Genomic DNA, 26,676 nt, shown 5'->3' with positions numbered 1-26,676 from the left:
AAATCGGTCAAATCGGTCAAATCGGTCAAATCGAATTAGATAGGTGAGGAATCCGGGCTTATAACTATGGAACTCTCGGGAGTTCGGTATAGCTGTAGAAGAATTCTAACTAATTCGATTTGATTTTAGATATTCCTCACTAAATATTTAGATCTCTAGGAGGAATGCATAGAAATCTAAGGAAGAAATAAGTAGAAAGTAAGAGATAAGTTAGAAGAATAGAATACACTTTCTTTAGAAACTCATATCCTTAATCCTTAAAAGAATTATGGAAACAGTCCACATATATATATTGCAGAGATATAGGCTGTGAATCTGAATAGAATGAAGGGTCTGAATCAGAAGGGGTAAGCATGGAATGAACAGTAAATCAGAATGGAATAAATAGGGAGTGAATGAATGACTTAGTATGGCACGCATAGGGATGATCCAGTGAATAATGCAGTAATTCAATAAGCAATGCAAAACATAAATAATCCCGAAATAGTTAGTTGGAGGCATCAGACCATACGTCTGACATCTATTTCTATTTGAATTTACTATTTATTCTATATCTATATTTTCTAATTTAGACCCTTTATTCTATTTAGATTATAGCGGCATAGCCTATATCTCTATAATATATATATAGCCTACTTTCCTATAATTCCTTTAAGGATTAAGGACTTGAGTTTCCAAAGAAGATATATTCTATTTTTCTAATTTATCTCTTATTTTCTACTTATTTCTTAGATTTCTATATATTCCTCATAGAAATCTAAGTATTCGGCGAGGAACATCTAAAGTCAAATCGAATTAGTTAGATATTTCTTCTGCAGCTATACCGAACCCCGAGAGTTCGATACATTATAATCTATATATAAGTAGATTTTTGTTTTGGCACCTTGGCATTAAGGCTTAGGAGCAAGCTTTGTTTTTACCGGGGTGAATAAGGTTTCGACTCCTGTATCTCACGGTTCTCACCCATCCATACGTTCAGGAGAATGCCGAACTTTCCAAGATTCTTCTCATTTCGAGTTCATCGATTTTCGGTGGCTGAAAGATGGCACTGGCGCTACAGGAACGATTGCTTCATACCTTATAAGGTGTAGCACACCAGCGCTAGTTTGCCTTACTCCTGCCTTCACTACCACTCCATGAAAACTGGCCCGTGCATCTGGTGGAAGGAACGCGTCATGTGACATGAAAGACCCGGCGCAAGTTCCCCAAAGAACCGGATGACTTTTGCCACGCAACACTTTTAACAATCATTACTCTCAACCCACTCTTATGTGGAGAAATAACCCCTGATAGCAGGATCAAGAGGGTGTGATATATACTCTCTTGTTCGCATCTGTTCATCTCCGTTAGAACCGATCAGCTGCGACCAGGGGCGCCGCCATGGATTGGGATCGGAATAGAAGGTTTGAATTCTTCGCCATTACCCTTGACCAACATGTATCTCTTCTACTACAGGGACAGTTTGGACTAACGTCTTTTCCTCTTGATACAGGTTTGACGACCACCGCGGCGGCGAGAGTTACCGCCCTGGAGCTTCAAGAGGTTTTATGCGACGCAGTAGATCGCCACGAAATCGCTCCCCTCGTTTAGTCGCCGATACTTGGGTTCCATCGTCTACTCGAACGTATGGTCGTATGAGAAGTCGCTCACCACCCCCGTTTCGGCGTCGTTCAAGGAGTCCACCTCTCTACAGTCGCGACACTGGGAAAGGCGCATATTCCAAGGGACACTCTCCTCCACGGAGGTTCTCTCCTAGACGCGAGGGGAGGCCGAGGTCGCCTCCGCCCTCTTCGTGGAGATCGAGATCTCCGTATAGTGAAAGCCGCTCGCGCGGTATATCTCGAGGTCGCGCAACACCAAACCGGCCGCGAGATTTGTCTCCCCCCAACCAAGATTTTCGGTCCAGCCGGCGCCCTCTACCCTCACCGAATGGCTCATACAGACGGTCAAGCCCTCATTCGAGGCGTGGACTCCTGCGAGAGGATGTTCCACGTAATCCAGTCGCACGTCGATCTAGAAGTCCTTTCCAGCCAGGCCGCACCGAACGGTATGCAGACAAGTTTCCCGGGCAGCGACGACGGTCACCATCCCCGCGGGGAGCTTCATACGCGTATAGTTCGGCACCAGGTTCAGTGCCAAACTCCAGACGGTCATCGCCCTTTGCCGACAGGGTTAATACACTTCCATCCGACACCAGGGGTCGGTCGCCATTCGACCATCGTCGGATGTCCAAAAACTCGGAAAACTCCCAGTCTTATTCAGATCGCTATCCAGAGCGCACACCTCCAATCAGGCCTAGGCCGAATAGGGATGAACATCGGCAGAGATCACCAAATCCCGACCAATCTACAAGTCGTAGCGGTAGAGTACCAGACCCGGATGTTTATGATCCGAACAGAACTACTGGAGACCAGGGGATGGACTTGAGCCGATTCAGTACATCATCTCCCGTCAATATCCCAAGTCATCCAAGGGCATCCAGCACATTACCGAGCCAATCGCCTCCGTCGGGCCCATCTCACGGCGTCAAGTCATTACATGGGCGCGGGTCGAACCTCTCGCTTTTATCGGCCCCTACGCGACCTCGTGGAGGGACAAACCTCAAAGAAAATGCCTGGGGAGGGACGACGGTGCGCCGCGGGTCCGGTATAAGCTCTCACACACCTCCGACGGGACCACGCGGGAGTCAAATGCCGAGCGGACCAGCAGATCCCCATCGCTATAATACTTACCGGCAGGGGAGTAACGCAGGAGTACCTCATCCTCGCACGCCCAAGTACACGAATCACTTGGCCGGTCTCCCATCTGTCATCCCAGGCGGTCGACTTTGGCAATCCAATATCGATGTAGCTCTGGAAAAGCGCCTTTCCCAGTTGGACGCTGATCGGGACCGGCTCCTGGATCAGGTGTCCGACTGCCAACGACAGAAGCGGATGGGGATTCGGGATTGGGAGAGGTTGGACCGAGAGAGTTCGATCTGCGCGCTGAAGAGTGAACTGGCGGAGGGACACTTGCAGCGCATAACTGATGGAGAAAGTGTGCAGGCTGCGGCCATATTCTGATGGATGTAATAATAACCACCTCGAGAGTGTAAGATAGCGCGGTGATATGAGATGATGAATTGAACGAACCTAAAGCTGTGGAGTGTGTAGTAGGTATGGAATTGTTTAATTAAGTTCCCTGGGTGAGACCCAGACTGGGTGGCGGCCCTTGCATTACGGCATCACGCGTGTGGGGTGGGGCTCCCCCGAGCTTGTCGCGCGCATCCTTGAGGCTTCGTGTCAACAACATTTGAGACCGAACAAGAATGACCATCTCTGCCCCGACTCCTCCTCCTCTTTCTCGACCTTCCTCCCGTTTTATGGCAATTGGCCCTTGAGAGGCTCGAACTGTCCGATCGATTTTGCGCCATCCCATACGTCTTCCATCTGCCTGAGGTCTCTGTCTGGTCGCCCTCCAGAACCGTCTCTTCACCATGAATATCTTCAGGCTAGCTGGTAAGCTTGGACTCGCTCGTTCGTGCTCTTCCCCCACTGATCAAGACTAAATCTAGCTGATTTCTCCCATCTGGCATCGATCTTCATTCTTCTACACAAGATGAAGTCTTCCAGCGTATGTCATCGTTTCCCGGGCCACCGACCGTGCGTTCCTGACCTGTGTCCTATAGAGCTGCTCGGGGTTATCATTCAAGTCGCAAGTGTTATATTTCATGGTGTTTGTGACGCGTTACCTTGGTTAGCCTCGTCTTGTATCGTTCCTAGGGCTTCTTGTGTTCGCTAATCTTCGAGTTTTTAGATCTCTTTTGGTCTTTCACCGACTCCCTGTACAATACCACGTTCAAGATCCTGTTCATCGGCTCGTCTGCTTATATCATTTACTTGATGCTGAACGATTATAAGCCGACACATGATCCTAATATCGATACATTCAAAGTGCAATACCTCCTTGGTTTCAGTGCCCTTCTGGCTCTGATTTTCCCACATGATTACAGTTTCTCCGAGGTCCGTCCTTTACCATATTTCTCTGTGGATAATCGCTGATAGATTCAGATCCTCTGGACATTCTCGATTTGGCTGGAATCTGTCGCCATTCTTCCTCAACTGTTTATGCTACAACGGACTGGCGAAGCCGATACCATCACAACGCACTACCTCTTTGCGTTAGGCCTGTACCGGGCTCTTTATATCCCCAACTGGATCTACCGGTACTTCGCCGAGAGCTACTTCCAACCCATCCCTGTCCTAGCAGGTATCGTGCAGACGCTCTTGTACTCGGACTTCTTCTATATCTACTACACGAAGTAAGCTTTCTTCGCCTATGGTCCCTTCTAGTTACTAAAAAAGAACCAGGGTCATGAAAGGGAAGAAGTTCTCCCTTCCTGTTTGAGCTATGGTATATGGCCGGGATCAGGTATGGCTGTCAATGGTGAGAAAGGGGTTTAATGTATGTGGGTTTTACTATTACATACCTTTTGTAATTCTAGCAGGATTGATCTGGATATTCTACCAGGCGGGGACTGGAGCCCAGGACCTCGGAAAGGTATATCGAAAATGCGTTATGTTCTGCCTTTAGATCCCTCCAATTCGATTAAAGACGAGGCTTGTCATTATGTCTCTTTACGGGCATACGTATGAGAAGAAAATCAACCACATGTACACTGGTCAGGACCTTTCAAAGTATTAAGGCTTGCAAAGTTTTCGGGCCGACTCCAAACTCCCAAATCTGAGGGCTATAGATATGCGCCTTCCGCACAGCTTCAACGCGCGCGCTATCTCGTATCCAAATGCATGACTTTCGGTATTTCTGACATCCGATATCAAACTTCCCTCTTATCCCCTAATTAGAAAGCGGTAATGACAGGCAATTAAAGAGAGTCCGTCAAAAGGAACACCCGAGTCATCAAGAAGACTCCACGTATATGGTGCCAACTAGAAATCCCGATGGCCAGATGCGCTATGGGACGGCTCATATTCTGTGCAGTAACCAACATGGGAAGAGGCTAGAGACATATCACCAGGAAAGCCGTCCATACTTGCCGCTATGGAAGCCGACAGATGCGCCATAGGCCCAGAACCAAGAGGACGCACCGTGCCCACACTCAGGCCTGTCGGACGGTCATGGATGGAGCGCTGGCTGTCCATCCAGTTACCGTGCCCGCTGAACTGAGTGAAATAGTCCGCCTGTGGCCTCTCAAACGTCAATTGGCCATTGAGCGTGGACTCACGCCTCGATACAGGTGGGGATGGGAGCTTCGGGGACCGAGGAACCATGTCCAGGCGAGGAGAGCTCCGCCTCGAGTTTGGAGGCGTAAGACGAGGGCCTCCACGGCGGACCTGACACGTTGGGCATATCTTGACAAATCGCGAGATGAGTTCTTTCGGGACCCTTCAAACTAATTACTATCTGATGCTGTTGATCTCTTTAGGATTGGCTCCTCCGCCTTCACTTTGAACATACCATGAGTAGATTTGCCGGACCTGGGCTGAAGTTTTGTCCCTTCCGCCATGTTGGCACTGCTGATGTGCCCTGGTAAGTATCTTGAATAGTTTTTCCCTTACAGCCACGGGCTTTCCCTCGTGGCAAATCATCTTGGTACACTTTCCAATGGACTGATGTCAGCATTTGATCTGCTTTACCGCGATCAAAGGAGAACGATACGGACCTCGGCATTCCCAGTACCCACTACTTGAAGCTTGAACATCTTTTTAACCCAGAAACTAGCCGAGAACTTTAGCCTAGTGGACGGATATGATGAAGAGGCACTATCGTACCGGAATTGGGCCGATTCCACGGCCGTATCCTTGGGGTCAAGCAGCACTGTTCGTATGTTGCGTGCGCGCTTGGCATGGATCAAAGCCTTGTCCTGTTTCTTGACAGAAAGATCCTCGACATAACTAAACGGAAATGGAGGATCAGGAGGGACAATCTTCGCTGGTGGATCTGGGAAAAGCAATCACCTTTTCATCAACTGATCGAATTCCCTCACATTGGGGAAACCATCCAGTGGCGGAACAACAGGCTCAGATAGCATCGTGTACTCATTTCGGGACTCCTGGCTTTCAATCTCCCTACTGCCCAATGCATCCCGCAGAGGCAGGTATCTTGGGGACTGAAGATACCGGGGCGGGGAGGCGTATGGCACAGATTGATGCATCCCCGAATGGTCCGGCGTCGAAGGAACGGAATGCCCCGGCGAGTGATGAGGGGCTAGATGTTGTGCATGGGGTGATATTGCCGCATGGCCGTAAGATGGGCTAAAATGCGATGTGTATGAATTGAAGGCTTGGGGAGAGAAATGGTAAGGTCCGGATTCATTTATAGCAAAGTCATGTCCGTCTCCGTGATTGTATGGTACAGGTAAAGCGATCTGTTGACTCATGATGTAGGTGTCATTGCTCTCACTGCTGCGCCGGTCAAAGCCATTCATGTTGTAAGTCAGAAAATGGACGCTTAGCACATGAACGGTAGCTTTTTGCGTCTGATGCTCAAGAGCTTGATGGGATGCTGGAATTCAAGAAAAACCAAACGAAATATGCCAGTCGCCCCAGTATATGAAGAGCCCTGTGAGCAAGTAAGTACCAAAGAGGCGTCCTTTCCGATGGTGTGGTTTTGACCGGTGAAGAGTGTAGCGAAAAGTGAGGAGTATCCCCGGCGACGAGGAACTATTTAAACAGAGTGTACCGAGAAGGGGTCCAAGTCAACTTTAACGAAGGATTTCTAAAAATCTCTGGATCAGGACCCTATGAGAAGTCCCAAGGGTGACTAGCATAGAAGATGCTGTGACATGCAGAGCACCATGGTACCCTGACCATGAAGGATGCAAGGTAACCACCAAGAGGTCTGTGAGAAGAGTAACCCTGATCAGACGATGTAGTGGCTATATCTTTCCCACGGAGGCAGAGCACACAAAAAGGAATATGGGGGCATAGGTGCATCACCCGGAAATGAGTAAGACAAGGCTACTGGAGAACAGACAGGCACAGAGAAGACTCCATAAAATTTCCCTGCAGATGATGGGGATAGGGGGAGAGGCAATCTGCAGCAGAAGCAAAAGAAAAAGGAAAGAATAAAAGACGAGACCGTGAAGGAGCTTGTGGAACTGACAAGGGTCAACCCAACCATCAAACAAAGCAAAGCTGTTGCTGGACAGGGGAAGAAAGGGGGCAATATGAAGAAGGATGGGCCTTGGCTCGAGATGTGTTTGACAAACTGTTGCGTATTTTGGGCGATAAACAATGTCAATTATATCGTCCACGATTGTCTTCCTATGCAAAGCTTGGGGAATCTCCCGAACATCAATAGATTGCTCTCGATATATGCTATAATTTGGCTACAAGATACCCACAAAGGGAGCCTCGCGTCATTGTCATGTCCACTGAAGAACTTTGCCTTGCCCAGCTGTCAAATCTGGCACTCTACGCAGCCTTCCGTGGACATACAGATAGGTGCCACTTCTCATCATGAAAAGAAAGAGAGGACATGAACTAGGCAAAGAAGGGCCAATGAAGGGGAAGGGAAAATGAGGCGGGGGATTTTTATGCATGACTTGTTTTTTGTACGGGAAGACAGATGTATTCCGACGAGCAGCAATTCGTAGAGTTCTAAGACCCCTACTTGCATTACTTCTTACTTCTAGTCACCGCCTCGTGAATTCACAGGGAGAGGTAAAAGCCTGGACGGAGAGAGGTGTGGCAAGTATCCTGCAGGTAAGGCATTAGCGATGCATGTCTGGAAGAGTCGGGTATGACATGAAGCGGTAGGGTACTCGGTCTAGAATGGAGTTATGTCGGTTCTCGCTCAAAGTTGTTGCTCCAAAAACAGTGTTAAATTGGTGGGCATGTCGCTTAAAGGGCCCCGATCTAGGAGGGCGTCTATGCTCTGTGCGAGGATGATTGTCCACGAGTTGGTCTGGCACTCAAATAAATTAATAATTGTAGGTTGCGTGTGAGAGGAAGGTTATGCTCAATTTCTATTGTATGCTAATTGCCAAATCTCCAGGGTATACCATTAACGTTAGGAAGAAACGGTCTGCGTTGCCTATGGCAGTATGAGACAACATGAATGACTTCCGATGCGGTGTAGGTATCTTGCCCCTCATAATTCGTACAGGATGCCTGTGCCATGTATAATGCGTGGGATTATGACGGCTTTCCTTTCTTCTTCCAATCATATACTCTTCCCCTTCGTCTCTTACCGTTACTCAACTATCCCGTTTAGATCATTCTGTACTACCAAATGGCAATGGCTACCTTCCAGGAAGAATGGCACCAACAACGATGTCTACAAACGCTATAAACAGACCAGCAGACATGCCTTTATTGCCGTGGTGACTCTTTTAGCATCTAGGCGGAATTGTCTGCGGGTAACCGGGCCAATACATACTGCAAAAACCATGTTTTCATGGTTTTTGCAGAAATCATTACTTGCCATGATGTACCTGGGGACCATTCCCAACCTCCCGTAATTTGGCCATACCCGAGCGAGACGAGACAACCCAGGATCTTGCTTCTTCCTCTCTTGTTAGGTGGGGACTTTGGAAGACAGTGCAGCGCCTAAGAGGGGTTGGTGGCTTGCGGTGACGGCAGCTGAAATATCGGCACCCCTGCAGGCATGTCTGCTGGAACAATTCGAGTGGTTCAATAGAGGTGATTGACCGTCATTATTGGCCGATCCACCCAAAATATTCCAATCATGAGGCCCATTCTTCTCCAACGCCTGTATGCGTTGGAGACTACGACATCGCCTCGACACCAAGAAAGCAACAACAGGTAAAAGCAGGATCGATCGAGAACCTTTGCTGGTTGGCTGCTATCTTGGAGATGCCTTCGTCTAATATGGAAAAATTCATCTCTAGATGCCTGGGACTGTTTCTCGGGTCGCCCGCATTGAGAGCTGACCTTTTCCTGGCCATAAAACGCAGGTCTTGGGACGCTTATCGAGGTTGGTTTGCATGGGTGCATCTCAACCCAACACCGCGGAATATTGGCATTTTTTCCGATAAAAATAGTCATTTTTTCATCATCCTCGCTTCTCCACTGGACCTAATGCCAGATGCAGGTCTTCAAGGCGCCCGTTGCTTCCCTTTTCCACGTCCTAGCGAGGGAGGTGACCAAGCTCCATGCGGCCTTTAGTCAAGCCAAGTAACAGTACAACGCATCCGTCCATCTAATCCCTGTTGGAGAACCTTGTCTTCTACCGTGGGACTGGGCTTTTTTACGAATCGTAGGGCAGTACAATGGTGGCTACGGTTCGAGCAAGAGTCATGGACACTGACAGCACGAATTTGGATTGGAGATGATTGGCCCACTGCTGTGTTCCAACATAATCTCCAGACTATTTCCACTTGTAACAACAGGGCATGCACTGCTTACATCCAGGATGTGTTGGCAAACTGTACGATGCCCATCCATTGGTCAACACCAAGATCGATCCTCTTCGGAACTTCCTGCGCTCAATCCGATGCAGTGATACATACATGCAAACACACAGGTGTGAGAAGGACACAGGGAAAAAAGAAACAAGAATGACATCCACGGGTAGCGAAGCAGAGTACGAGATAGGGACTGACATCAAATCAAGATAGACAAACTCGGACATGCATGTTCCACAGAAGCACGTAATATATACGAAGAAGCGAGGAGATACGCCTCTTTGGGCCGTTTGTTTTCCCTACGCTGCGCGTCGGTTTGTTCTCCGACTGACAAGTTCCATATCAATGCTCCCCGGGTCGAACTATTGATGCGACAAGCTACACAGTCTTGGCATGATAGGCATTCTCATTTTTTCAAGCTATCAGAGAGGGTGTGTGTTACCCCTTCTTCAGTGAGAAAAGCAAAATACCTGTTGTGGCCCAGGGAAAATTCCCAGATAAGGACCAGACATTGGAACGAGGCTCTCGCCCTTGCAGCTGCAGATGTATCGGCCTAGGTAACAACGTGAGCGAAACGAGATCAGATATCGAGGACTCGTGGGCCGTCTCTTCATTAGGTGTTTTTTTACTCGGATATTCCAGACTTCATCTGCACGAGTATGCGTGGACGCATCAAGGTAGTCATTGCTGTGGAGGGAAAAGGATGAAACCTGTAAGAAAAGTCGACAAGTCCGAAGTCGTCTACATTCGTTAAGCGATATATACCATGATAATTATAATACATAACAACCTTGCTTCTCCCATCACCCACGCCACGCATCGACAGAAATCAGTATTTCTTCCAGGATTGGAAGTCATGAGCCTATGAGCAGCGTGATCTGGGGACGGGGAATTTTTGTGACATTACCATTCATCATAGGACCGGGAGATCCATGCCACTTCCATCATAAGCCTGCAGACTGCATAACCAGGTATCAATGCGTTCGGACACCAGCAGCTGACCATTCACAGACATGAAAGGGCTCTCTCGTAGTCATCTGAACATCGGACAAACTCCCCCCACTTAGGAGCATTTTGGTTCCTCGGGGTATAGTCCAGTACACCCAGAGACACACCCCCGTCACTCTTCATTATCATTGCCCTCCCTGTTATCCATCAATCACCGGGACTCGCCACAGGAATCAAGGTAAGCCGACCAACGCATCTGTTGATCAACGGTCTCCATTCCCAGCTCCGCTGTTAAATCTCACCAGGTCACGAATGGCCCATCGCCACCCATCCCCAAGTCTCTCTCGGTCGACCTTGGTCCATTTGTCGACTTTGCGCCTCCATTTATCCTCCTCTGCTCGCTGTCGTCGAACAAATTCGGGGCCAACGTCGAACTCCTCCGTTATGGGCCACTCGTCAGATGAGTCTCCACAGCTGCGGTCGTCACCACTTGCAGTGGCACCAATGTCCTCGGAGGAACCGTGATTCAAGCGACTGACCTCTTTTGCCGTCTCATCTAAATCATCAAGTCCTGCAAACACATCATCTTCATCTTGGACAGCAACTACTCCGTCCGCTCCTGATTGTGAAGGCGCAAGCCTGAGCCAACACATGCGGCGTGGATCGAAAACCATATCTCCCACCACTTGAACGTTTTGCATCGTGCCAACCTTCGTAATGAGGGCTGGAGCAGGTTTTGGTGATCTCGGAGAGCTCATCTCAAAATCTCTAACAGAAATTTCATTGCCTTCCCAGCAGAAAGTAGCTGGATTGTATTGCATCCCATTAAGTGCTACACAGGTTAGCAAATCAATGCGAGCACGCGTGGGGGTCTGATCAGTTGAGCTTACATTTGGCCTCCTGAACACCAGTGCCTAGTGGTTTGATCAGATGTGGTTTATTCCCAGATCCAGAACGCGTCCTGTTCTTCTTGGTCCTAATGGACGGAGAACTGGAGGGCACACGGGATATAGTCTGAGATCGCCACTTGGAGTTCAAGGATGTGAGTGTGTTATCATCCCGATTCTTGGAGCTACTGGTCATCGAAGCGATGCGTTGCTCTCGTGCAATCCTCGAGGCATTTGTATCACGTGCAAACCTTGGGATGGTATCATGAGACCTTGGCGGAATACTTTGTATTGACGGAGGTACAGTCTCGTTCCCTGACGGGATAGTTTGACTCCGAGAAAGTTTGTTTCGGAGCGATTTGGGCGCGCCACGACCGGAGGGGGGCTTGACAAACCTGCTCTCTACAGACGATGAGGTGGGAAGGTCATCAAAAGACGCCAGTTCGCTACCGTCACCAAAATGTCGCCGACGCGTTGGTCGAGTCAGCGTTCGTTTCCCTCCAGCAAGCAAGTTCTCTGGACTTGATTCGTTAGGGTTACTATCGAAGATATCAGAACGACTCGACCGCGACGAACGAGATACATGAGAGCCGAACGAGTCATTCAAAGTGTCCGAATGGGTGCGTCGGGAATGGCGGTAGGTTTTGACTCTAGCATGATGGGATTGATTCTCGGAGGCCCCTGCTGGTATGAACGGTGGTTGTATTCTGCGGTTGCCTTGTCTTGTGTCGATTCCTAGCCGGTCGACGGGGGTTTTAGGTCTGATTGTAGAGATAGAAGGCCGGTTCGTTTGAAGTGATGTCTGGAAAGAGGGAAGTTGAGATGTATTTCGCATAGTAGGCATTGATCGTTTCGTTCTCAGTGGTAGTCTTCCACCGCCAGCGCCTTCACCGGATGTGGAATCCTTAGAAAGACGAGTTCCAAGTGTTCGGTTTGTGTTCGGGGAGCTTGAGGACATGGGCGCAGATCCGACGGCCGGAAGACTCGAGACAGATGGGTTTGACGAATGCGCATTAGTACCTGGGAGGGAATCGCGAAACCGCGACAAAGGAGCGCCGCTTTCCGAAACGGTTTCTAAATGTGTTGATTGGAGCCGATCGTGGCCGGAGGGGCGTGGAATCCGAGTTTTAGGAGAAATCGTCGCGTTGGTGAACGTGAGTGTCGTCGCTGACCGCCGCGTCGGACTTCCAGGGCGCTCTGTCTTGCGCTTCACATTGGGGTTGATCGATAGTCTTCTGGAATCGAACGCATCGCCGTTATCGATTTCAAGACCAAAGAAAAAATCATCTGTATCGCGTGGCTGTTGTTCGGCCCCAATCTCTTTCGCAGGAGTCAACTGACTTGGCTCCTTTCGCTTCCTCAGCGGGGACTCTAGGTCCAGAGGGCCCTCTGGGATGACGAGGCCGTCTAAGCCCTCATCCTCGCTCTCGCCAGTCAAACAGCTAGAAGCGCTTGGGCTGACAGCAGTGACGGACGAGCTGGGATTCGATCGACGATCTCTTGTAGTGCCACCAAATCGAACACCTATGCTACCTTCCGACCAATCGACGTCGAATTCATCCGGGGTAGGGCTTGAATTGCGGGCGTTCACTTTGAGGGGCGAAAGACGAAGAAAATCGTCGTTGTCCGGGAATTCGAAATCGTCCTCGAAATCTTCCACCGCGTTGTTTTCGATTCCGCGCTTCGGATTATCTGCGACGCTTGCTCTCTGGGGGGACCGGGGCTTAGCGACCTTGATCGTTGGGACATCTTCGAAATCCGCAACAACGTCCACATCTCGGAGACTATCCAGTTCTGTCAATGGCGATTGCAGTGGTATAGGAGGGCTGTCGCTCCCGAACTGTGGGGCGGATGTCTTCACAGGGCTGGTGGCAGTCGAATTGACTTGTCGAAGCGATTCGGGGAAGCAAGTTGCTTGGGGGGTTTTCAGCTCCAACACGCTGTCGGGGCCAGGAGGCTCTACTTCTTCAGACCAATCATCGATGAACTCCTTCTTGGGTTTCCTTTGCCCAAGACGCTTTATGGTCCCACCGACCAACGCCGATTTGGGAACATTCGCAGGCAATGGAATCCCCGCATTTCTGGCAGAGGTTATGGCCTCCTCGTTGACAGCATCGTCGTTGTCCAGGAGTTGGACCTGCCAGTCTTCGTCCGTCCCAACATTAGAATCCAGGTCGGAGCGCGCCGAGCGACGTGAAGAAATCGAGTCTCGGTGACCAGACCGGCGTACAGATGAGTTAGTTACTGACGTAGCGGTTGACGCGGCGCGCAATTGGATGTCGCCATAACATTGCAGGTCATCGTCGTCGTCCCAACATTCAATTGTCTCCTCATCGTCATGTCGCACCTGAAGGGTAAAAGGCTCCATCTTCAGGAAATAGGAAGGAAATTGTGTGGAAGCTGGTAGCGCGGTCCAGGGCCCTATGCGATAGTCTGGGGGCTCTCTGGCACTGATGCTGGACTGGGGAAGGAAAGGACTGTCATGCCGGAAGGGCGATCGCAATAGTAGTGGGTTTTTGTCGTGTCTAACGCGAGATTCGCTCCAGACCAATGGATTCGTTTCTCGTTACCAACCGGGGGGAGTGTGGTGATTTGTAGTGCCAGTCGTGAAATTCTCCGCAGAGGTTGTCGAAATCGAGTGACATAAGCGGGAGAATCATCCAGGGGGTAGGCGGAGAAATAATAAAAGGAGGTACACGAGGGCGTTTAGTGTTTGCGTGTGGTGGTGGGTGGTGGACGGTGGCTGGAGAAGTCGAAGATTCTCCGGGAAGGAGAGGAAGAACGTCAGATAAAGCCAACCCAGGATGCGCGACCCACGAACATAGCTAGAGCTGGGTACCCTCCATCAGTCATTCAAGAATGTTCCAACGGGGAAGGAATGGAGGGAGTCGGTTGAGAGAGGAGGATGGGAGGAGAGGTAATGAGGATGGGGGGGAAACCGGAGGGGAAATTTAGAAACTCCCGATGTGGTGAACTATTGCTTACTAGTTATCTTCATGCAAAGTCCTGAGAGATCCACCAACTACTCCCACCGAAGCTGAAAGGTATGGACTCTGGCGTTGATTGGAGAAATCCAGAGGATGGCCTCCATCGAGAATGATCTGTACTCTGTTCCTGGCCGTGTTTGGCGATTTGATGCCATGGTTACCCTGTCCACCACGCCTGGAGACCCACCGACTGCAGCAGATATGGATCAACCGCGCATGGTACTAGATCGGATGTGAAGATTCGATCTATTATATCGACAGGAACTACTATTTAGACTCGTCATATGAGAGGATCGACTCGTGGGTCTAGACATGTTCTGGTGTCTATGTAAGGTACCCGTAGTATTCTGAGTTCCTGCGATGCTTTTGTTGAAACACGAGGTGGGTATTCAGCCGAGAAGGCGATCATCAATGTGATCTGGACCATATTTATGCAGCGAGGCATATCATAATACCGAATCTGAGGGAAAGCCTTACCATGGTACAGCTGACCTTACCAAACATTGGGAGCTCTGGTGTTGGTGCCTGAGGTATCAGGGCCGTGACGTTGACGTTGTTGAGGGGAACCACCACCACCTGAACATCCTCATCTTAACGGTCTATATTCCCATAGTGTCACATCTCCAATATGGTAGAACACCATCCGAAGTGATTTACGATTTACTTGGCCCGCATCAATCCGCCAACCATTGATTCATCCCGTTCCACCCTAGGTAGCCATGGCCACCCCCCGATAGATGCCTACGCTAACGAACCTCAGCTATATCAGTCCCTCATCCATCACTCTCTCCCGCTACATTGCGCCCAGCAATCTTAGTATTCACCGGCCATCATGTTGCCCAAACCCTCGTTTCCTCGCATTCTACGAATTCCCAGATCTGACGACCCCGCATCGTTTACCCTTCTCCACGTCGACCGTTCTGGGAATGACCTCAGCATTGCGGCCACCGAGGGCGAAACTCCGTACACCGGCACCGGTACGTTGCAGATATATCTCCTGGGATTGCTATTCTAACCCAGTTCGAGGGCTAAGAGAGAGATCTAGTGCGACAGAACCAGCTTTGCAAGCTACGCGCCAAAAACTACCAAGGCTCCGATGAGGAATGGCAACGTATTGTGTCGTACGTCTTCGGTGTTCAGCCGGACACCACCACCGAGATCGACACGTTATCCGGGATTGAATCGTCTGCCAGCATTGTCGGTCAAGACGATGAGGACAGGGAGCTAATTATCACTATCCGCAAAAGGATACAGGGGATAACTGTCGGTGCCCGCCTCCGTTGAGGACCTCTGATCACTCCTGCTAACGAGTCCCAGCAACGCCTTGGGTCGATATCTCTAAAACAGGACGATGAACAGGCCATCGAGCTTTTCAATTGGACCGGAATGGCCGTGGAGAGGGCCGACATGGTTGAAGATCAACTCACCTCACTTCGGGACCGCTATCGTGCCGCGGAAGTCACCATCAACCGGCTCAACAAACAGCTGGAAGATTTCATCGCCGCAAAGAATCAACATGAGGAACAGTTGATGGTCGAGTTTGTTCAGCTGCTGAACGAGAAAAAGTTGAAGATCCGCAACCAACAACGCCTACTAGCATCTGCAAACGTTGATCCGCAAAAGTGTAAGATATCTCCCTTAGCCTAGCGCATTTCGGCTGTACTAATTTGTGATATCAATCTAGTGTCCGATCTTCAAGCCGCAGCATTTGGGAGACGCCGCACACCGGCCTCGAAGAGTCGAGATTCCAAACGGTCAGCTCGCCAGATGGATCCCAACCAGTCTGATAGTGAAGATGAGTTTGAGAGAATGGATGTCGATAAGCCCCAGCGTGGTCGAGACTTACTGGAGCCCGACGGGACTGATGATGACCAGCAATCTACTCCCCAGCCGCTAGAAGAGAACGAGGATACTGCTACCGATGACGAGTCATCCTCTCCAGCCGCTGAACAGGAGCAAGATGACAGAGATAAGGAATCTGATGTTAAGCGGTTATCTGAGCGTCCAAAGATGAAACAACCCTCCAACCCTCCTCCCCGGAGAGAGCTTCCGTTTTCCAGGAGGCCACCGGCGAAGAAGGACAGTCCTGGGAAGTCCTCTGCCCAGCAAAATGCCGACGAGGAGACCGCTGGAGAGACTGATGATGATGAACTCTAAATACCCCAGGTTTTAACGCGCCTATGATCTTTATCTGAAATGAGATACTACATTTATATAATGGAGAAAGGATTCCGTGAGAGTCAGTCACCATAAAGAGAGAACTCGCTTGGTGCAAATAACCTATCCCGTATGTAGGCCAGGAGCCTTCGAAACCAACAGGTGCATACCCAAAATGAACACAGTGCATGGATTTCTCTTCTCTCCTCGGTAAAATTTTATCTTGATGTTATGTACAAGTCCACTTCTGACATACCAAGTTGTAGCAGAGGTGATTAAAAGGCACGTTGAGAAAGACATAGCAAAAAGAGAGGGGCACATCAAAAGGAAATAGTAAAAAGAACATGGATAGGTGTTACAACTACAACGCCTAGAACAATCCAATAGACCACAATTAAGTCCCGATGATCTAGCCATACAGGGCCTGAGGGGACATTTCACCAGCAGCCATGAAGTTCGTTTCCGGGTTTCCAGTCGCCTTGGCTGCTGAGCAGCGAGCCATAGTTGGGGAGCTGTGGCTATTAGAATGAATTCAAAGAGTGTCTGGAACAAAACCACATACCTTCGGGAGATGGAGTCGGTGAAGTAGAAGTCTTCAATGACCTTCTTGAAAGGAGCTCCAGTTGCCTGGCTGCCCTTATTTTGGTCAACCAACTGGACCTTGCTCAGGGCGCCCAGGGAAGTCGGCTCGACGACATCATATCGGCGCATCACAGGGCTAATCTCCTCCATGCGATCACGGAGGGCCTCAATATCATCGTAAGGGAGCGGGGCACCCAGGAACTCGCTCGTAGCGCGAACAATCTTCCAGTCATCACGAGCAGCACCAGGCATTGAAGTAGCTGCACGAGTAACCTGCACACGTCCTTCAGTGTTGATATAGGTGCCAGACTTCTCAGTGTATGCGGCGCCAGGAAGAACGACATCGGCAAGTTGGGCACCGCGGTCTCCGTGGTGGCCCTGGTAGATAACGAAGGCATCGCTAGGGATCTCGCTCTGGCTAACTTCATCCGCTCCAAGAAGCCACACCATCTTGGCCTTGGTCTGGGCGACCTCCGCAGACGGAGTGGTGAAGCCAACCTCGAAAGCAGCCGCCCGAGATGCGGCACGCTGCAGAACGTTGTAGCCTTGCCACTCGGGCGTGTTAAAGTTCGCATGCTTCTCCACGAAGCTGCCAACCGTCTCAAAGATGGCCTTGGCGTCCTGGTGTTCGGTTGCAGCGCTACCAACGACAATCATGGGCCGTTTGGCGGCAGCGAGCTTCTCACCGAACTTGCCGGAAAGAGCAGACTTGAGAGAAGACACATCAGATCCAAGAGTCTCATACTCGAAGGTACTCTCAAATTCCTCTCCGACGAGTCCGATTTCGAGATCGGAGCGGAGATACTGCTTGCGGATGCGCGCGTTGAGAACGGAGGCTTCGTGGCGAGGGTTCGTGGCGACCAAAAGTATGGCATCCGCTTCTTCAATGCCATAGATCTGGGAGTTGAAGAGATAGTTTGAGCGGACATCGATGCCGTGGGCAATTGGCGAGCTGCCTCCAGGTTGATCAAGGGCAAGGTTGTCGGAACCGAGCTTGTTAGCGAGATCCTTCATGGCCACCATAGATTCAGCGTCAACAAGGTGTCCGGCAATAGCCTTGAACTCGTTCTCCTTCAACTGGAGCTTCTGTTGGGCCGAGGCAATTTCGGTGAGAGCTTGCTCCCAGGTGGCAGGGACGAACTTGCCCTCCTTGCGAATCAAGGGCGTGGTGAGTCTCTGGGTCTTCAAACCGTCACACGCGAATCGGGACTTGTCGTTGATCCATTCTTCGTTGATGTCGTCATTGAGTCTGGGGATAATGCGCATGACTTCCATGCCCCGGGTGTCAATGCGGATGTTAGAGCCCAAGGCGTCGTGGACATCAATCGATTCCGTGTGCTTCAATTCCCAGGGACGAGCGCGGAAGGCATAGGGCTTCGACGTAAGGGCACCGACGGGGCAAAGATCGATGATGTTGCCAGACATTTCAGAGTCGAGGTTTCTTTCCAGGTAAGTACCGATTTGCATGTCGTTTCCTCTGCCGGCGGTTCCGAGTTCGGGGGCACCGGCGACGTCGTTCATGAATCGGACACAGCGAGTACAGTGAATGCAGCGGTTCATCGATGTCTTGACCAGCGGTCCAATGTTCTTGTCCTCAACGGCACGCTTGCCGCCCACCTCATGGAAACGTCCCCGGTCCGCACCATAACGCATCGACTGATCCTGAAGGTCACACTCGCCTCCCTGGTCACAGATAGGACAATCGAGGGGGTGGTTCGCGAGGAGGAATTCCATAACACCTTCTCGGGCCTTGTGAACCAGAGGGGAGTTGGTCTTGACATTCATCCCTGGCTGTACGGGCCAAGCACATGACGCCACGGGCTTAGGGGCACGCTCCACCTCGACCAAACACATACGGCCTGATTCAGGTTAGTATCGTATTTTGACTGACTGTTCTGATGTGGAGGCATACAGTTTCCTGCAATGAGTAGCTTTCTGATATTGAATTAGTAATCGGGAAACACGACAGTTTCGGGAAAGATAGAACGTACTCATGATAACAATATCTAGCGCAATTCATCAGTATAGCCCATGAAGGATCTGTCAAACGACAACATACCTCGGGATTGTCGCGCCCGCTTTCTCACAAGCTTGAATCAGGGCGGAGCCAGCTGTTATAGGTGTGAGCAGGAAGCGTCGGTCACCGTGTAGCGTTAAGAGGGGACGTCACCTTCCACCGAGACCTTCTTGCCATCTTAACACAAAAATGTCAGTATTCATGCAGGGTGCGATGAAGAACTATTGCGGCGTACCAATTGTGAGTTCCACCTCGGCAGAACGAGGGGTTGTCGTCGCGAAGGCCCTGGGATAGTTGCCCTTTGGGACCCGGATGGACCGGGCGGCCGCACGAAACAACTGCGGCCGCATAGTGGGAAGATAGGCGGCTGAGAGGAGAGGGGATGGGAGGAGGATCTATGAAAAAAGGGAAGAAGGAAAGGGAAGAACCTGGGGGAGAGGGCTAGAGAGCTGGAACAGCTGATGTTCTTGGGGGAGATCGCTTCTGGCGTTGTTCGGATTCTGCCAGAGAAGTCGGGGCGTCACTCGCAAATTGCCAGCCGCGGATTGGCTCGGTTACCCGGAAGAGCAATTGATCCGGACCACACCTTTTTCTCCCTTTTTGTCCGTTTTGGTTTTTCCTTTTCTTTCTCTTTCTCTCCAGTAAACTCATTTCAAGGGCGTGTTTTATTGTAGGTGAAGGGGTGGAATAGAAGTCTTCTTTTATTTCGACTGTCCCCTCCTCCTCTGCTACATGACCCCAGAGCAGATTTGCACTGAGCTGGAGCTCCTTAGGGTCGATTCTCCGATGGGGGAATGGCCTGATGAGGGTATAGTTCTTTACTGACAGTCGCTACATCCCTTGTTACAATGTAAGATTGAGCTGAGGAGAATCTCGCTGGATTCATGGGTAGAGGCGGTTTACCTGCCTTGATAGTGTCCGTAACCACATTCCTGGCACCAGACCGGGATGTATCCAAGAGCTTCCGAGTCACCAAGATCCCCGCTTTATACCGACTCATTGGTATTACAAGACGTCAGGAAACATGTACATTCATCTATTATGTCTTCATGATACATATATAGTGAAAGGAGGCGAAACCTCTCATGCAAAAAAACACCGCAACACCGGGCGAAACTATGATGCAACAATCGAAAGGGAACCCGTGAGGACAACTTGGCATTAGGAATCGCTTGGCTGCCATGTCGTTTCTTGCTTGGTCCCAGGAGGCAGCCAAACCCGGGCATTACTACTTCCCCTGGGTCGGCCCTGGCCTGGTGCATCATCTTCCTTCTTGAGACCGACGGGAGGAAAGGAAAGATTGTTGGATGACTGCTGGTCCATCCCCTTCCCTGATGGAAAAGCGTACCCGTTTGAGTCCCATGCTTTGGCACCGCTTCTGTTCAGAGGGAGAACAGACTCATTGGCACGGAAATGATCTGCGTTGGCTCGGCGGTCTGCCAGGTCATCATGACTGTTGCGATCATAGAGATATAGTCCGATAAAAGTGAGGCCAATCCCAACAGCCTGGATCGGAGTTGTTGAGCTGCCAAACCACACGATTGCAACGACGATCACAAACACCCTCTTCACCAAAGATGCGACAGAGTAGGATACGGGAGATACCATGGAGAGGATTACAAACGCCAGGATGTTCTGCGCAAAGTGTGACACTCCGTTGAAGACAAACTCGAGGAAGAGCGCCCCATGGTCTAAGGAACCCTCCTTCCCAGTCAGAGAGATCACTCCATCCTGGAAAAAATCGAACACGAGGGGATATCCCTCGCTGACGAACCAGATCGGTAGCGTTAGGATAAATGCCAGGGCAGAGCAATAACAGAGGAGGTTTAATTTGTCCAGCTTGCGCCGTCCCGTTGATTGCATCTCTGCTTCGTTGAACAGCTTCTTTGAAAAAATGTTCTGGGATACGAACACTAGAGCCGCAAAGAGAGCGCACAGAATCCCGAAGAAGTTGGTAGAGAATCCGGTGGAGCATGCAAGCATAACTCCCAATGTCAAAGGGATGAGCGACAGATATGTGGCTCGCGCGTATCGAATGCGGAAGAGAATACGGTACGCCAGTACCGTGAAGAGTGGCGACAGCCCCTTGATCGTGTGGACCAGTGACACGGGGATCTTGGAGGTAGCCATCGAACTAAGTATGTGACCGGCGAGTTGAAAACAAGCCAAGGGCAATGTGGTAACGATCACTTCACGCGAAGGGGATCGGAGGCCGTTCCGGAGGGCTGGCACGCTGTTTCTGAGCCACGGGAAGGATGAGGAGAGAGAGGAGAGCAGGCAGCACCATATCGGCACAAAGGCAAATTGTATAATGGTGAGGGTGATTGGTTTGGGGAGGGCGTTTAAGATTGACTTTGACGAGGTGTTCGTGAGGGCGGACGTCGTATACCAGATCAGGCAGAGCACCTGTGGAACCATAAGTTACCAGTTTCTGGTAGAAGCATTGGAATAGAGGATGATCTTACTATCAGCCGATAAGACACAGGAGCCCGGAGGGCCTCGGCCAGTTCTTGCGCATTCGCACTCACGCTCGCATTGCGCGTTCTAATGGTGGTAATCGCCTCGCTGATGCTTTTTCGTGACCGGTGCTTTGGGTTTCTGATAGTCCCATTTTTTAGATCACGAGGTAAATAATTGGACCGACGCGGTTCCCATCGGTCATTCTGTGTGTATCTGAGGGTTTCCGGAGACTCCGCGGTGGTCTCATATAGCTCGTCCTTGAACGGTGGAAATTTGTCGATCGGGCTCGTCATCGATTGCGAACTGGAGGCCAGCGTGGGTGTCTGTAGTTCCGACTGTCTGATGGAAGATCGCCGTCCGGTGCCTGTCACAACGGTCGTAGTCATTTCCTATCTTCAACATCTGGAGAGATGCGATGGCGTCAGATCCAGGGTGCGAATGACAAAATAGTGAGCTTCTGAATTGACTTACGCGGGTGGATGTTGCCAGATCGGACAGGGGCAATCAATGCGTACTTGGGAAAATTCACCTAGGCGACTTGTAGATATGTCTGTGGTCGATGAGCGCGGTTGCGGTGAGGAACCTGGTGTAAATTGAGGGGAGGTCGAAGATGCTGGGTCTCGCATCAACCGAAGTATCCTGTAACGTTTGCGGACTGCCGCATTAGATGACGAATCCCCACCGACGAATGACCATTGAGAATGGAGGACACGGTGCGGGATGACTGATACTCCGATTACCAGGTCTTACTTTACTTAGACCTTGATCACTTAGCTATGCCACTTCATACCGACGTGGAGGTTCAAGAAAGATCGGTATATTGTTTCTATCGGAAGAAGTCCTTGAACAAACTACAATATCAATATACCTATCTGACACCTTTGTGTCCGCCTCAGTGTCCCGTCACATTTCTCATCGGGGATCGGAAATCCCCGATGGGGTAATTTTAATACCGGTATCTTACCTCCAAGAATGACCAGGGAACATCCGTGGATGGGTCAAAAGGGCCCCTGAAACGTCGGTGATAGACGAGTCTTGGTCGATCGATATAAAGAGTGGTTGGTCTGGAGGCCCTAGGGACTAGTCAACTGTACTTATCTATCAACATCCTGGTCTAGACACCAAAAACGCCGGGGTGGGGGGAATTTGCAGGTGGTGGATGTACATTGTAAGTATGTACAATACTTCCAACACCGATGGGAGTCGATCAAATGGTATCAAGAGATCAGATCTGACTTGAGAGCTTCTTACGTCGCTGATACTCAGACAATATAGATCCCACGTGGTCCTGTTCTTTGCTTTGCATCCGAATGAGATCTATAGTTTCGATGCTTTTCATTAGTCCGCCTGTAACCTCCTATACCGACATATAGACCTACTCTGTAGGTACCTAGGTCCCTAGGTAGGTAACCAGCCTGCCTTTCATGGTAATTTGATTGCTCCAGGATAAAGGAATGAGTGAGAGAATTCGTGGATGTCTTTTTGGTAGATTAAACTTATCTCTATAGAATCCGGTGATGCGAGTGTTGACATACGGCATGGCCAGGTGCCTGCAAAGACCCCTTGTTCAAGATTCGACTTGGGTACTTTGAAAGGCAGTGAACGAGCATGGACTCTATAACATCGACAGGCTCAGTATAATTTGGATCTCTGTGTCGTGTGCCATCAACCGGTGTTCCTTCCCACACCGCATCTCTTACTTCTCTATCCTCCTTCTCTTCCCGTCCCTCCCTGCTCTTTCCTAATCTTTCTTGTTTGATTTATCCGCTATTACTTGGTATCTGCGCATCTTCTCACCTATCTGATCTCTTGTCTTCTAACTGCTGCCATCTATTCTCGCGTCGTTTCGTTTTATTCTCCGATCAAGGTCCATCTCTCCACTTGCTATCATCTCTTTCAATCATCTGCCCTATACTAAACTGGCGATTGACCGGAAAGGATCCGTACCTTCGTCGCGTATCCGGCTCCAGTGCACTGTTTCGTTCCAATCCTCTTGCTGTTTGTTGAGTCTCCTCTAATCTCCTATTTCGTCTGTCCTCACGGTCGATCGAGACGGGATGCCCGTGCTTCCATCCGACCCCTCGAGATCCGGGCGAAAGCTCCCAGAAGTCATGCATTTTTCCAATTCCAGCGGGCGTCCAGGTCTCCTTCCAGGCCGTGAGATATCAGTGAGTCTCGCAATCGCCCTGAAAGTTAATTCTCCCTAACACTTGAATACAGGGTCCAAGGCAGTCGAAAACATCCGGTCCTCCCGATCCTCTGGTGACCTCAAAATTTGGCAACTCCCAGCCCTCCATTGGTGAAGGGGCTGACAACCTCTCCAATAAGGTCAGGTGGTACTCGATTCCGATATATGCCAAATGTCTCACAATCCTAGAAGCAGAAGTTGGAGCATTCGACTATCATTTCTACTATCCAAAGGTCTGAGATGGATAAACTTCTAGCGAAGCTCTCCCCAAAGCCTCATACAATGGGAGAAAGCCCCGTCGAAAATGAAGAGATCCGCACACAGCTTTCTGAGAAGCAAGTCTTGTTTGAACAGAAGAGGAACGCTCTGACCGACAGTATCGAAACAAATAACGCACCAGCAATCAATCCATGCGTACCAACGCCAGACGGCAGCCTTCCTGGGGAGGAGCCCGGAAACAAACAAGACCCCCTTCCAACCGATACATCTGAGGTTGTCCGCTTGAAACGTGAGCTCCTTGCGGCTAATTCCAGGATTGCCCTTCAGGAGCAGGAATTGGCCCAGACACGAGTGATCAAACATACTTTGGATCAAGCGCTGGGCCCCCCATCTGAAATAGACTTTGGTGGACGTGAAGTTACTGAGCAAACGATCAGCCATCTACAGGGTGCTTTTAATGCTTCCAACCCGTCATTTAACCAGCTTCCGAATGGATGGAGCGGTCAAGATGACACCCAGTCAGATATCTCCGATGCCTTGTCTGCTGGGCAATACAACAGAGCCCGAGGATTTTGGATCCCCCCGGCCCAGCAACAGGCTTTCGGAGTTGGTCTCAACCCTTCCACAGTCGACAAATCATATGGTGATCCTTTTCCCATGCCCCCGAATTCTACGACCCAAGAATCGAGTAGGTTTTGGGGCGCTAGAACCCCGAACCCTACCGTATCTGGACAAAGCTTTCAGAGCAACCGGATGCTTCCCAGCTCTTCCATGGGGACTTGTAATGTTGATGCACACTACCCTGGAGACCAGCCAAGAATTCTAGAAGGGCCACCATCGCTCCAGCGCAGGCCTACAACTCAAGGGAGTCGCAACGGTGCCTGGCTTCCGACACAGAGCTCTCCTTGGGGCACGTTCAATCCTGTTCCGCAGAGCAATATCGCACCCAGGTCACCAGTGGAACAGAATAGTACCTACCAGCAAGTTGGCCTGTATCCGATTCCACCATACCATCAGCAGCCAGTTGGAACTCCGCTTTCCCCGACAGCAAATGAGTTCACTTCTGCCCATCCAAATGTTGTACCGTGGGGTACTTCCTCAGTAAGCCGCTAAATGAACCAAACCGCTTTACTTTAGCTGACACGTCTAGGCCGGAGGTAGTCATACCCAGACATATGTCTCACCCCTTGAGCCGATCAACTACCGCCGGCTTCTTGACAAGAATGTTTCCTGTGATTGGAGATATATAGTGGACAAAATTGTTTGCAACAACGACCAGCAGGCTTCCATCTTTCTGCAACAAAAGCTCAAAGTCGGGACTGTCCAGCAAAAGTTTGAGATTATAGAGGCCATAGTACATCAAGCCTATCCACTCATGGTCAACCGTTTTGGAAACTTCCTCGTCCAACGTTGTTTTGAGCATGGAACCCCGGAGCAGATTGTTGCGATTGCTAATGCAATTAAAGGCAACACATTGAGCCTCAGTATGGATCCCTTCGGATGCCATGTAATCCAAAAGGCTTTCGACTGCGTCCCTGAGGAGCAGAAGGCCGTGATGGTTCATGAGCTGCTACGCAGGATTCCTGAGACTGTCATTCACCGGTATGCATGTCATGTTTGGCAGAAACTGTTCGAACTACGCTGGAGTGGTGAACCACCCCAAATCATGGTTAAGGTCAACGACGCACTGAAAGGAATGTGGCACGAAGTAGCGCTGGGAGAAACAGGGAGCTTGGTGGTTCAGAATATTTTCGAGAATTGTGTTGAGGACGAGAAGGTATATGACCCTATTCCACCCCATATACCAACGAGGAAGCCCGAAGTCGATGTTAGACGAAGGGTCTCGAATCTCCACCGTCCAGCAATTAATACAGAGGAAATTCTAACAGCTTGCAGCGCCCAGCTATCGAGGAGGTCCTGGCAAAAATCGATGTTCTTTCGCACGGCCAGTTCGGAAACTGGTGTATCCAGCATATTTGCGAACACGGTGCGCCTCACGACAAAAGCCGGGCCATCGAACATATCCTTCTTTGGTCAGTTGACTACAGCATGGATCAGTTCGCTTCCAAGATTGTAGAGAAATGTCTAAAGATAGGGGGCTCTGAATTTCTGGAACGTTACCTAGCGCGAGTTTGTACTGGCCGCAGCGATCGACCCAGAATGCCTCTGATTGACAGTATGTACAGTGACATTCAATAAATTCCCGGGAATATTATTGATAACTGAGGCAGTTGCCGGAGATCAGTATGGAAACTACTTGATTCAATGGATTCTAATGAATGCTGCCCCTCATCAACGGGAGTTAGTTGCAAGCCACATTCGGTATAACCACCCCTTCGACACTTCTCTAGCCGTACAGTACTGAAAATATCAACAGAAAGCATATGGTCTCTTTGCGAGGATCAAAGTTTGGTTCACGCGTTGCTATGCTCTGCTGCAACCCTTCTCATGCCACTCGTCCAGGCCCAGGCGCCGGAGCTCAGATCGGCCGTTTTGGCGGTTTCAATGATGATAGGTTTCCAACACAAGGACCGCATGGGGGGCGTTTCCCCCGAGGAAACCAATGGAGTCCTGGATATGCGCCGTTCCGATGAACGAACTGCTTCGACACTCGAATCCACGCGGATATTACTTGAGCCCGAGCAACCCCTGTCACAGGAGAGAACACGTCTAATTCCTGAATTACAGTCGGCCTAGAGACCTTCGGACATCGTGATTTCCCATTTGTAATATGCGAATATTGTCGGAAAATTGGCTTGACTTTATGCCGTCACGTCGTTTCATCTCAATACCATGCCTTGTTCCGAGACTTTGTCACCCGCGAAAAGTCGTTTCTTTGTTGTCCCGATTGATGATCCATA

The 26,676-nt window shown here is 50.1% G+C and overlaps 9 protein-coding genes across 9 annotated transcripts; 5 read left to right on the top strand and 4 right to left on the bottom strand.

Annotated features, from left to right (window-relative positions):
- Window positions 1-1,221: 1,221 nt before the first annotated feature.
- On the top strand, window positions 1,222-3,156 carry BDV59DRAFT_175894 (uncharacterized protein). The gene has a single exon (XM_073689339.1). It carries the CDS (start codon window positions 1,548-1,550, stop codon window positions 3,060-3,062), a length of 1,515 nt encoding a protein of 504 aa, XP_073549417.1. The 5' UTR covers window positions 1,222-1,547; the 3' UTR covers window positions 3,063-3,156.
- A 106-nt stretch (window positions 3,157-3,262) lies between these two features.
- Window positions 3,263-4,727, top strand: BDV59DRAFT_175892 (ER lumen protein retaining receptor-domain-containing protein). The gene is made up of 7 exons (XM_073689338.1): window positions 3,263-3,497; window positions 3,554-3,612; window positions 3,668-3,734; window positions 3,796-4,001; window positions 4,050-4,300; window positions 4,350-4,443; window positions 4,510-4,727. Exons 1-6 carry the CDS (start codon window positions 3,476-3,478, stop codon window positions 4,384-4,386), a joined length of 642 nt encoding a protein of 213 aa, XP_073549416.1. The 5' UTR covers window positions 3,263-3,475; the 3' UTR covers window positions 4,387-4,443; window positions 4,510-4,727.
- Window positions 4,728-4,928: 201 nt separating this feature from the next.
- Window positions 4,929-6,427, bottom strand: BDV59DRAFT_192495 (uncharacterized protein; the record flags this gene model as incomplete). Its single annotated transcript, XM_073692049.1, has 5 exons — window positions 4,929-5,351; window positions 5,458-5,597; window positions 5,659-5,717; window positions 5,772-5,894; window positions 5,958-6,427. 5 exons carry the CDS (start codon window positions 6,425-6,427, stop codon window positions 4,929-4,931), a joined length of 1,215 nt encoding a protein of 404 aa, XP_073549415.1.
- Window positions 6,428-8,792: 2,365 nt separating this feature from the next.
- BDV59DRAFT_175889 (uncharacterized protein) lies at window positions 8,793-9,872 on the top strand. The gene has a single exon (XM_073689337.1). It carries the CDS (start codon window positions 8,820-8,822, stop codon window positions 9,129-9,131), a length of 312 nt encoding a protein of 103 aa, XP_073549414.1. The 5' UTR covers window positions 8,793-8,819; the 3' UTR covers window positions 9,132-9,872.
- Window positions 9,873-10,385: 513 nt separating this feature from the next.
- On the bottom strand, window positions 10,386-14,180 carry BDV59DRAFT_14248 (putative cytokinesis regulator (Byr4)). The gene is made up of 2 exons (XM_073687197.1): window positions 11,209-14,180; window positions 10,386-11,150 (listed from the first exon to the last, which is right to left on the bottom strand). The coding sequence occupies exons 1-2, from the start codon at window positions 13,571-13,573 to the stop codon at window positions 10,582-10,584; spliced, it is 2,934 nt and encodes a 977-aa protein (XP_073549413.1). The 5' UTR covers window positions 13,574-14,180; the 3' UTR covers window positions 10,386-10,581.
- An 844-nt stretch (window positions 14,181-15,024) lies between these two features.
- Window positions 15,025-16,349, top strand: BDV59DRAFT_200979 (uncharacterized protein; the record flags this gene model as incomplete). The annotated part of the gene is made up of 4 exons (XM_073693713.1): window positions 15,025-15,169; window positions 15,226-15,455; window positions 15,510-15,816; window positions 15,877-16,349. 4 exons carry the CDS (start codon window positions 15,025-15,027, stop codon window positions 16,347-16,349), a joined length of 1,155 nt encoding a protein of 384 aa, XP_073549412.1.
- A 169-nt stretch (window positions 16,350-16,518) lies between these two features.
- BDV59DRAFT_175884 (putative NADH-ubiquinone oxidoreductase, subunit G) lies at window positions 16,519-19,424 on the bottom strand. The gene is made up of 7 exons (XM_073689336.1): window positions 19,184-19,424; window positions 19,102-19,125; window positions 18,991-19,042; window positions 18,923-18,937; window positions 18,844-18,866; window positions 16,912-18,790; window positions 16,519-16,861 (listed from the first exon to the last, which is right to left on the bottom strand). Exons 1-7 carry the CDS (start codon window positions 19,296-19,298, stop codon window positions 16,759-16,761), a joined length of 2,211 nt encoding a protein of 736 aa, XP_073549411.1. The 5' UTR covers window positions 19,299-19,424; the 3' UTR covers window positions 16,519-16,758.
- Window positions 19,425-19,593: 169 nt separating this feature from the next.
- BDV59DRAFT_175882 (putative ER to Golgi transport protein (Sly41)) lies at window positions 19,594-22,059 on the bottom strand. The gene is made up of 3 exons (XM_073689335.1): window positions 21,880-22,059; window positions 21,414-21,810; window positions 19,594-21,354 (listed from the first exon to the last, which is right to left on the bottom strand). Exons 2-3 carry the CDS (start codon window positions 21,792-21,794, stop codon window positions 20,110-20,112), a joined length of 1,626 nt encoding a protein of 541 aa, XP_073549410.1. The 5' UTR covers window positions 21,795-21,810; window positions 21,880-22,059; the 3' UTR covers window positions 19,594-20,109.
- A 1,406-nt stretch (window positions 22,060-23,465) lies between these two features.
- Window positions 23,466-25,985, top strand: BDV59DRAFT_200976 (armadillo-type protein; the record flags this gene model as incomplete). Its single annotated transcript, XM_073693712.1, has 7 exons — window positions 23,466-23,576; window positions 23,629-23,736; window positions 23,786-23,972; window positions 24,024-24,916; window positions 24,966-25,592; window positions 25,712-25,888; window positions 25,941-25,985. The coding sequence occupies 7 exons, from the start codon at window positions 23,466-23,468 to the stop codon at window positions 25,983-25,985; spliced, it is 2,148 nt and encodes a 715-aa protein (XP_073549409.1).
- Between the last annotated feature and the right edge of the window lie 691 nt (window positions 25,986-26,676).

The sequence above is a fragment of the Aspergillus ambiguus genome (assembly GCF_047715705.1).
Source record: "Aspergillus ambiguus strain CBS 117.58 unplaced genomic scaffold BDV59scaffold_10, whole genome shotgun sequence".
NCBI classification, from domain to species: domain Eukaryota; kingdom Fungi; phylum Ascomycota; class Eurotiomycetes; order Eurotiales; family Aspergillaceae; genus Aspergillus; species Aspergillus ambiguus.
Note: the sequence above shows the minus strand (reverse complement) of the source record. Positions and strands in the feature narration are given on the sequence as shown.

Coding starts and splice junctions, on each gene's coding strand:
- BDV59DRAFT_175892 (XM_073689338.1), top strand. CDS start 3,476: ATGAATATCTTCAGGCTAGCTG. Junction 3,498..3,553: donor GAATATCTTCAGGCTAGCTG/GTAAGCTTGGAC, acceptor GACTAAATCTAG/CTGATTTCTCCCATCTGGCA. Junction 4,002..4,049: donor ATGATTACAGTTTCTCCGAG/GTCCGTCCTTTA, acceptor TGATAGATTCAG/ATCCTCTGGACATTCTCGAT.
- BDV59DRAFT_175894 (XM_073689339.1), top strand. CDS start 1,548: ATGCGACGCAGTAGATCGCCACGAAATCGCTCCCCTCGTTTAGTCGCC.
- BDV59DRAFT_175882 (XM_073689335.1), bottom strand. CDS start 21,794: ATGACTACGACCGTTGTGACAGGCACCGGACGGCGATCTTCCATCAGA. Junction 21,355..21,413: donor CTGTGTCTTATCGGCTGATA/GTAAGATCATCC, acceptor ATGGTTCCACAG/GTGCTCTGCCTGATCTGGTA.
- BDV59DRAFT_14248 (XM_073687197.1), bottom strand. CDS start 13,573: ATGGAGCCTTTTACCCTTCAGGTGCGACATGACGATGAGGAGACAATT. Junction 11,151..11,208: donor TGGTGTTCAGGAGGCCAAAT/GTAAGCTCAACT, acceptor TAACCTGTGTAG/CACTTAATGGGATGCAATAC.
- BDV59DRAFT_175889 (XM_073689337.1), top strand. CDS start 8,820: ATGCCTTCGTCTAATATGGAAAAATTCATCTCTAGATGCCTGGGACTG.
- BDV59DRAFT_175884 (XM_073689336.1), bottom strand. CDS start 19,298: ATGCGGCCGCAGTTGTTTCGTGCGGCCGCCCGGTCCATCCGGGTCCCA. Junction 19,043..19,101: donor CAAGAAGGTCTCGGTGGAAG/GTGACGTCCCCT, acceptor CACCTATAACAG/CTGGCTCCGCCCTGATTCAA. Junction 18,791..18,843: donor GCTACTCATTGCAGGAAACT/GTATGCCTCCAC, acceptor AACCTGAATCAG/GCCGTATGTGTTTGGTCGAG.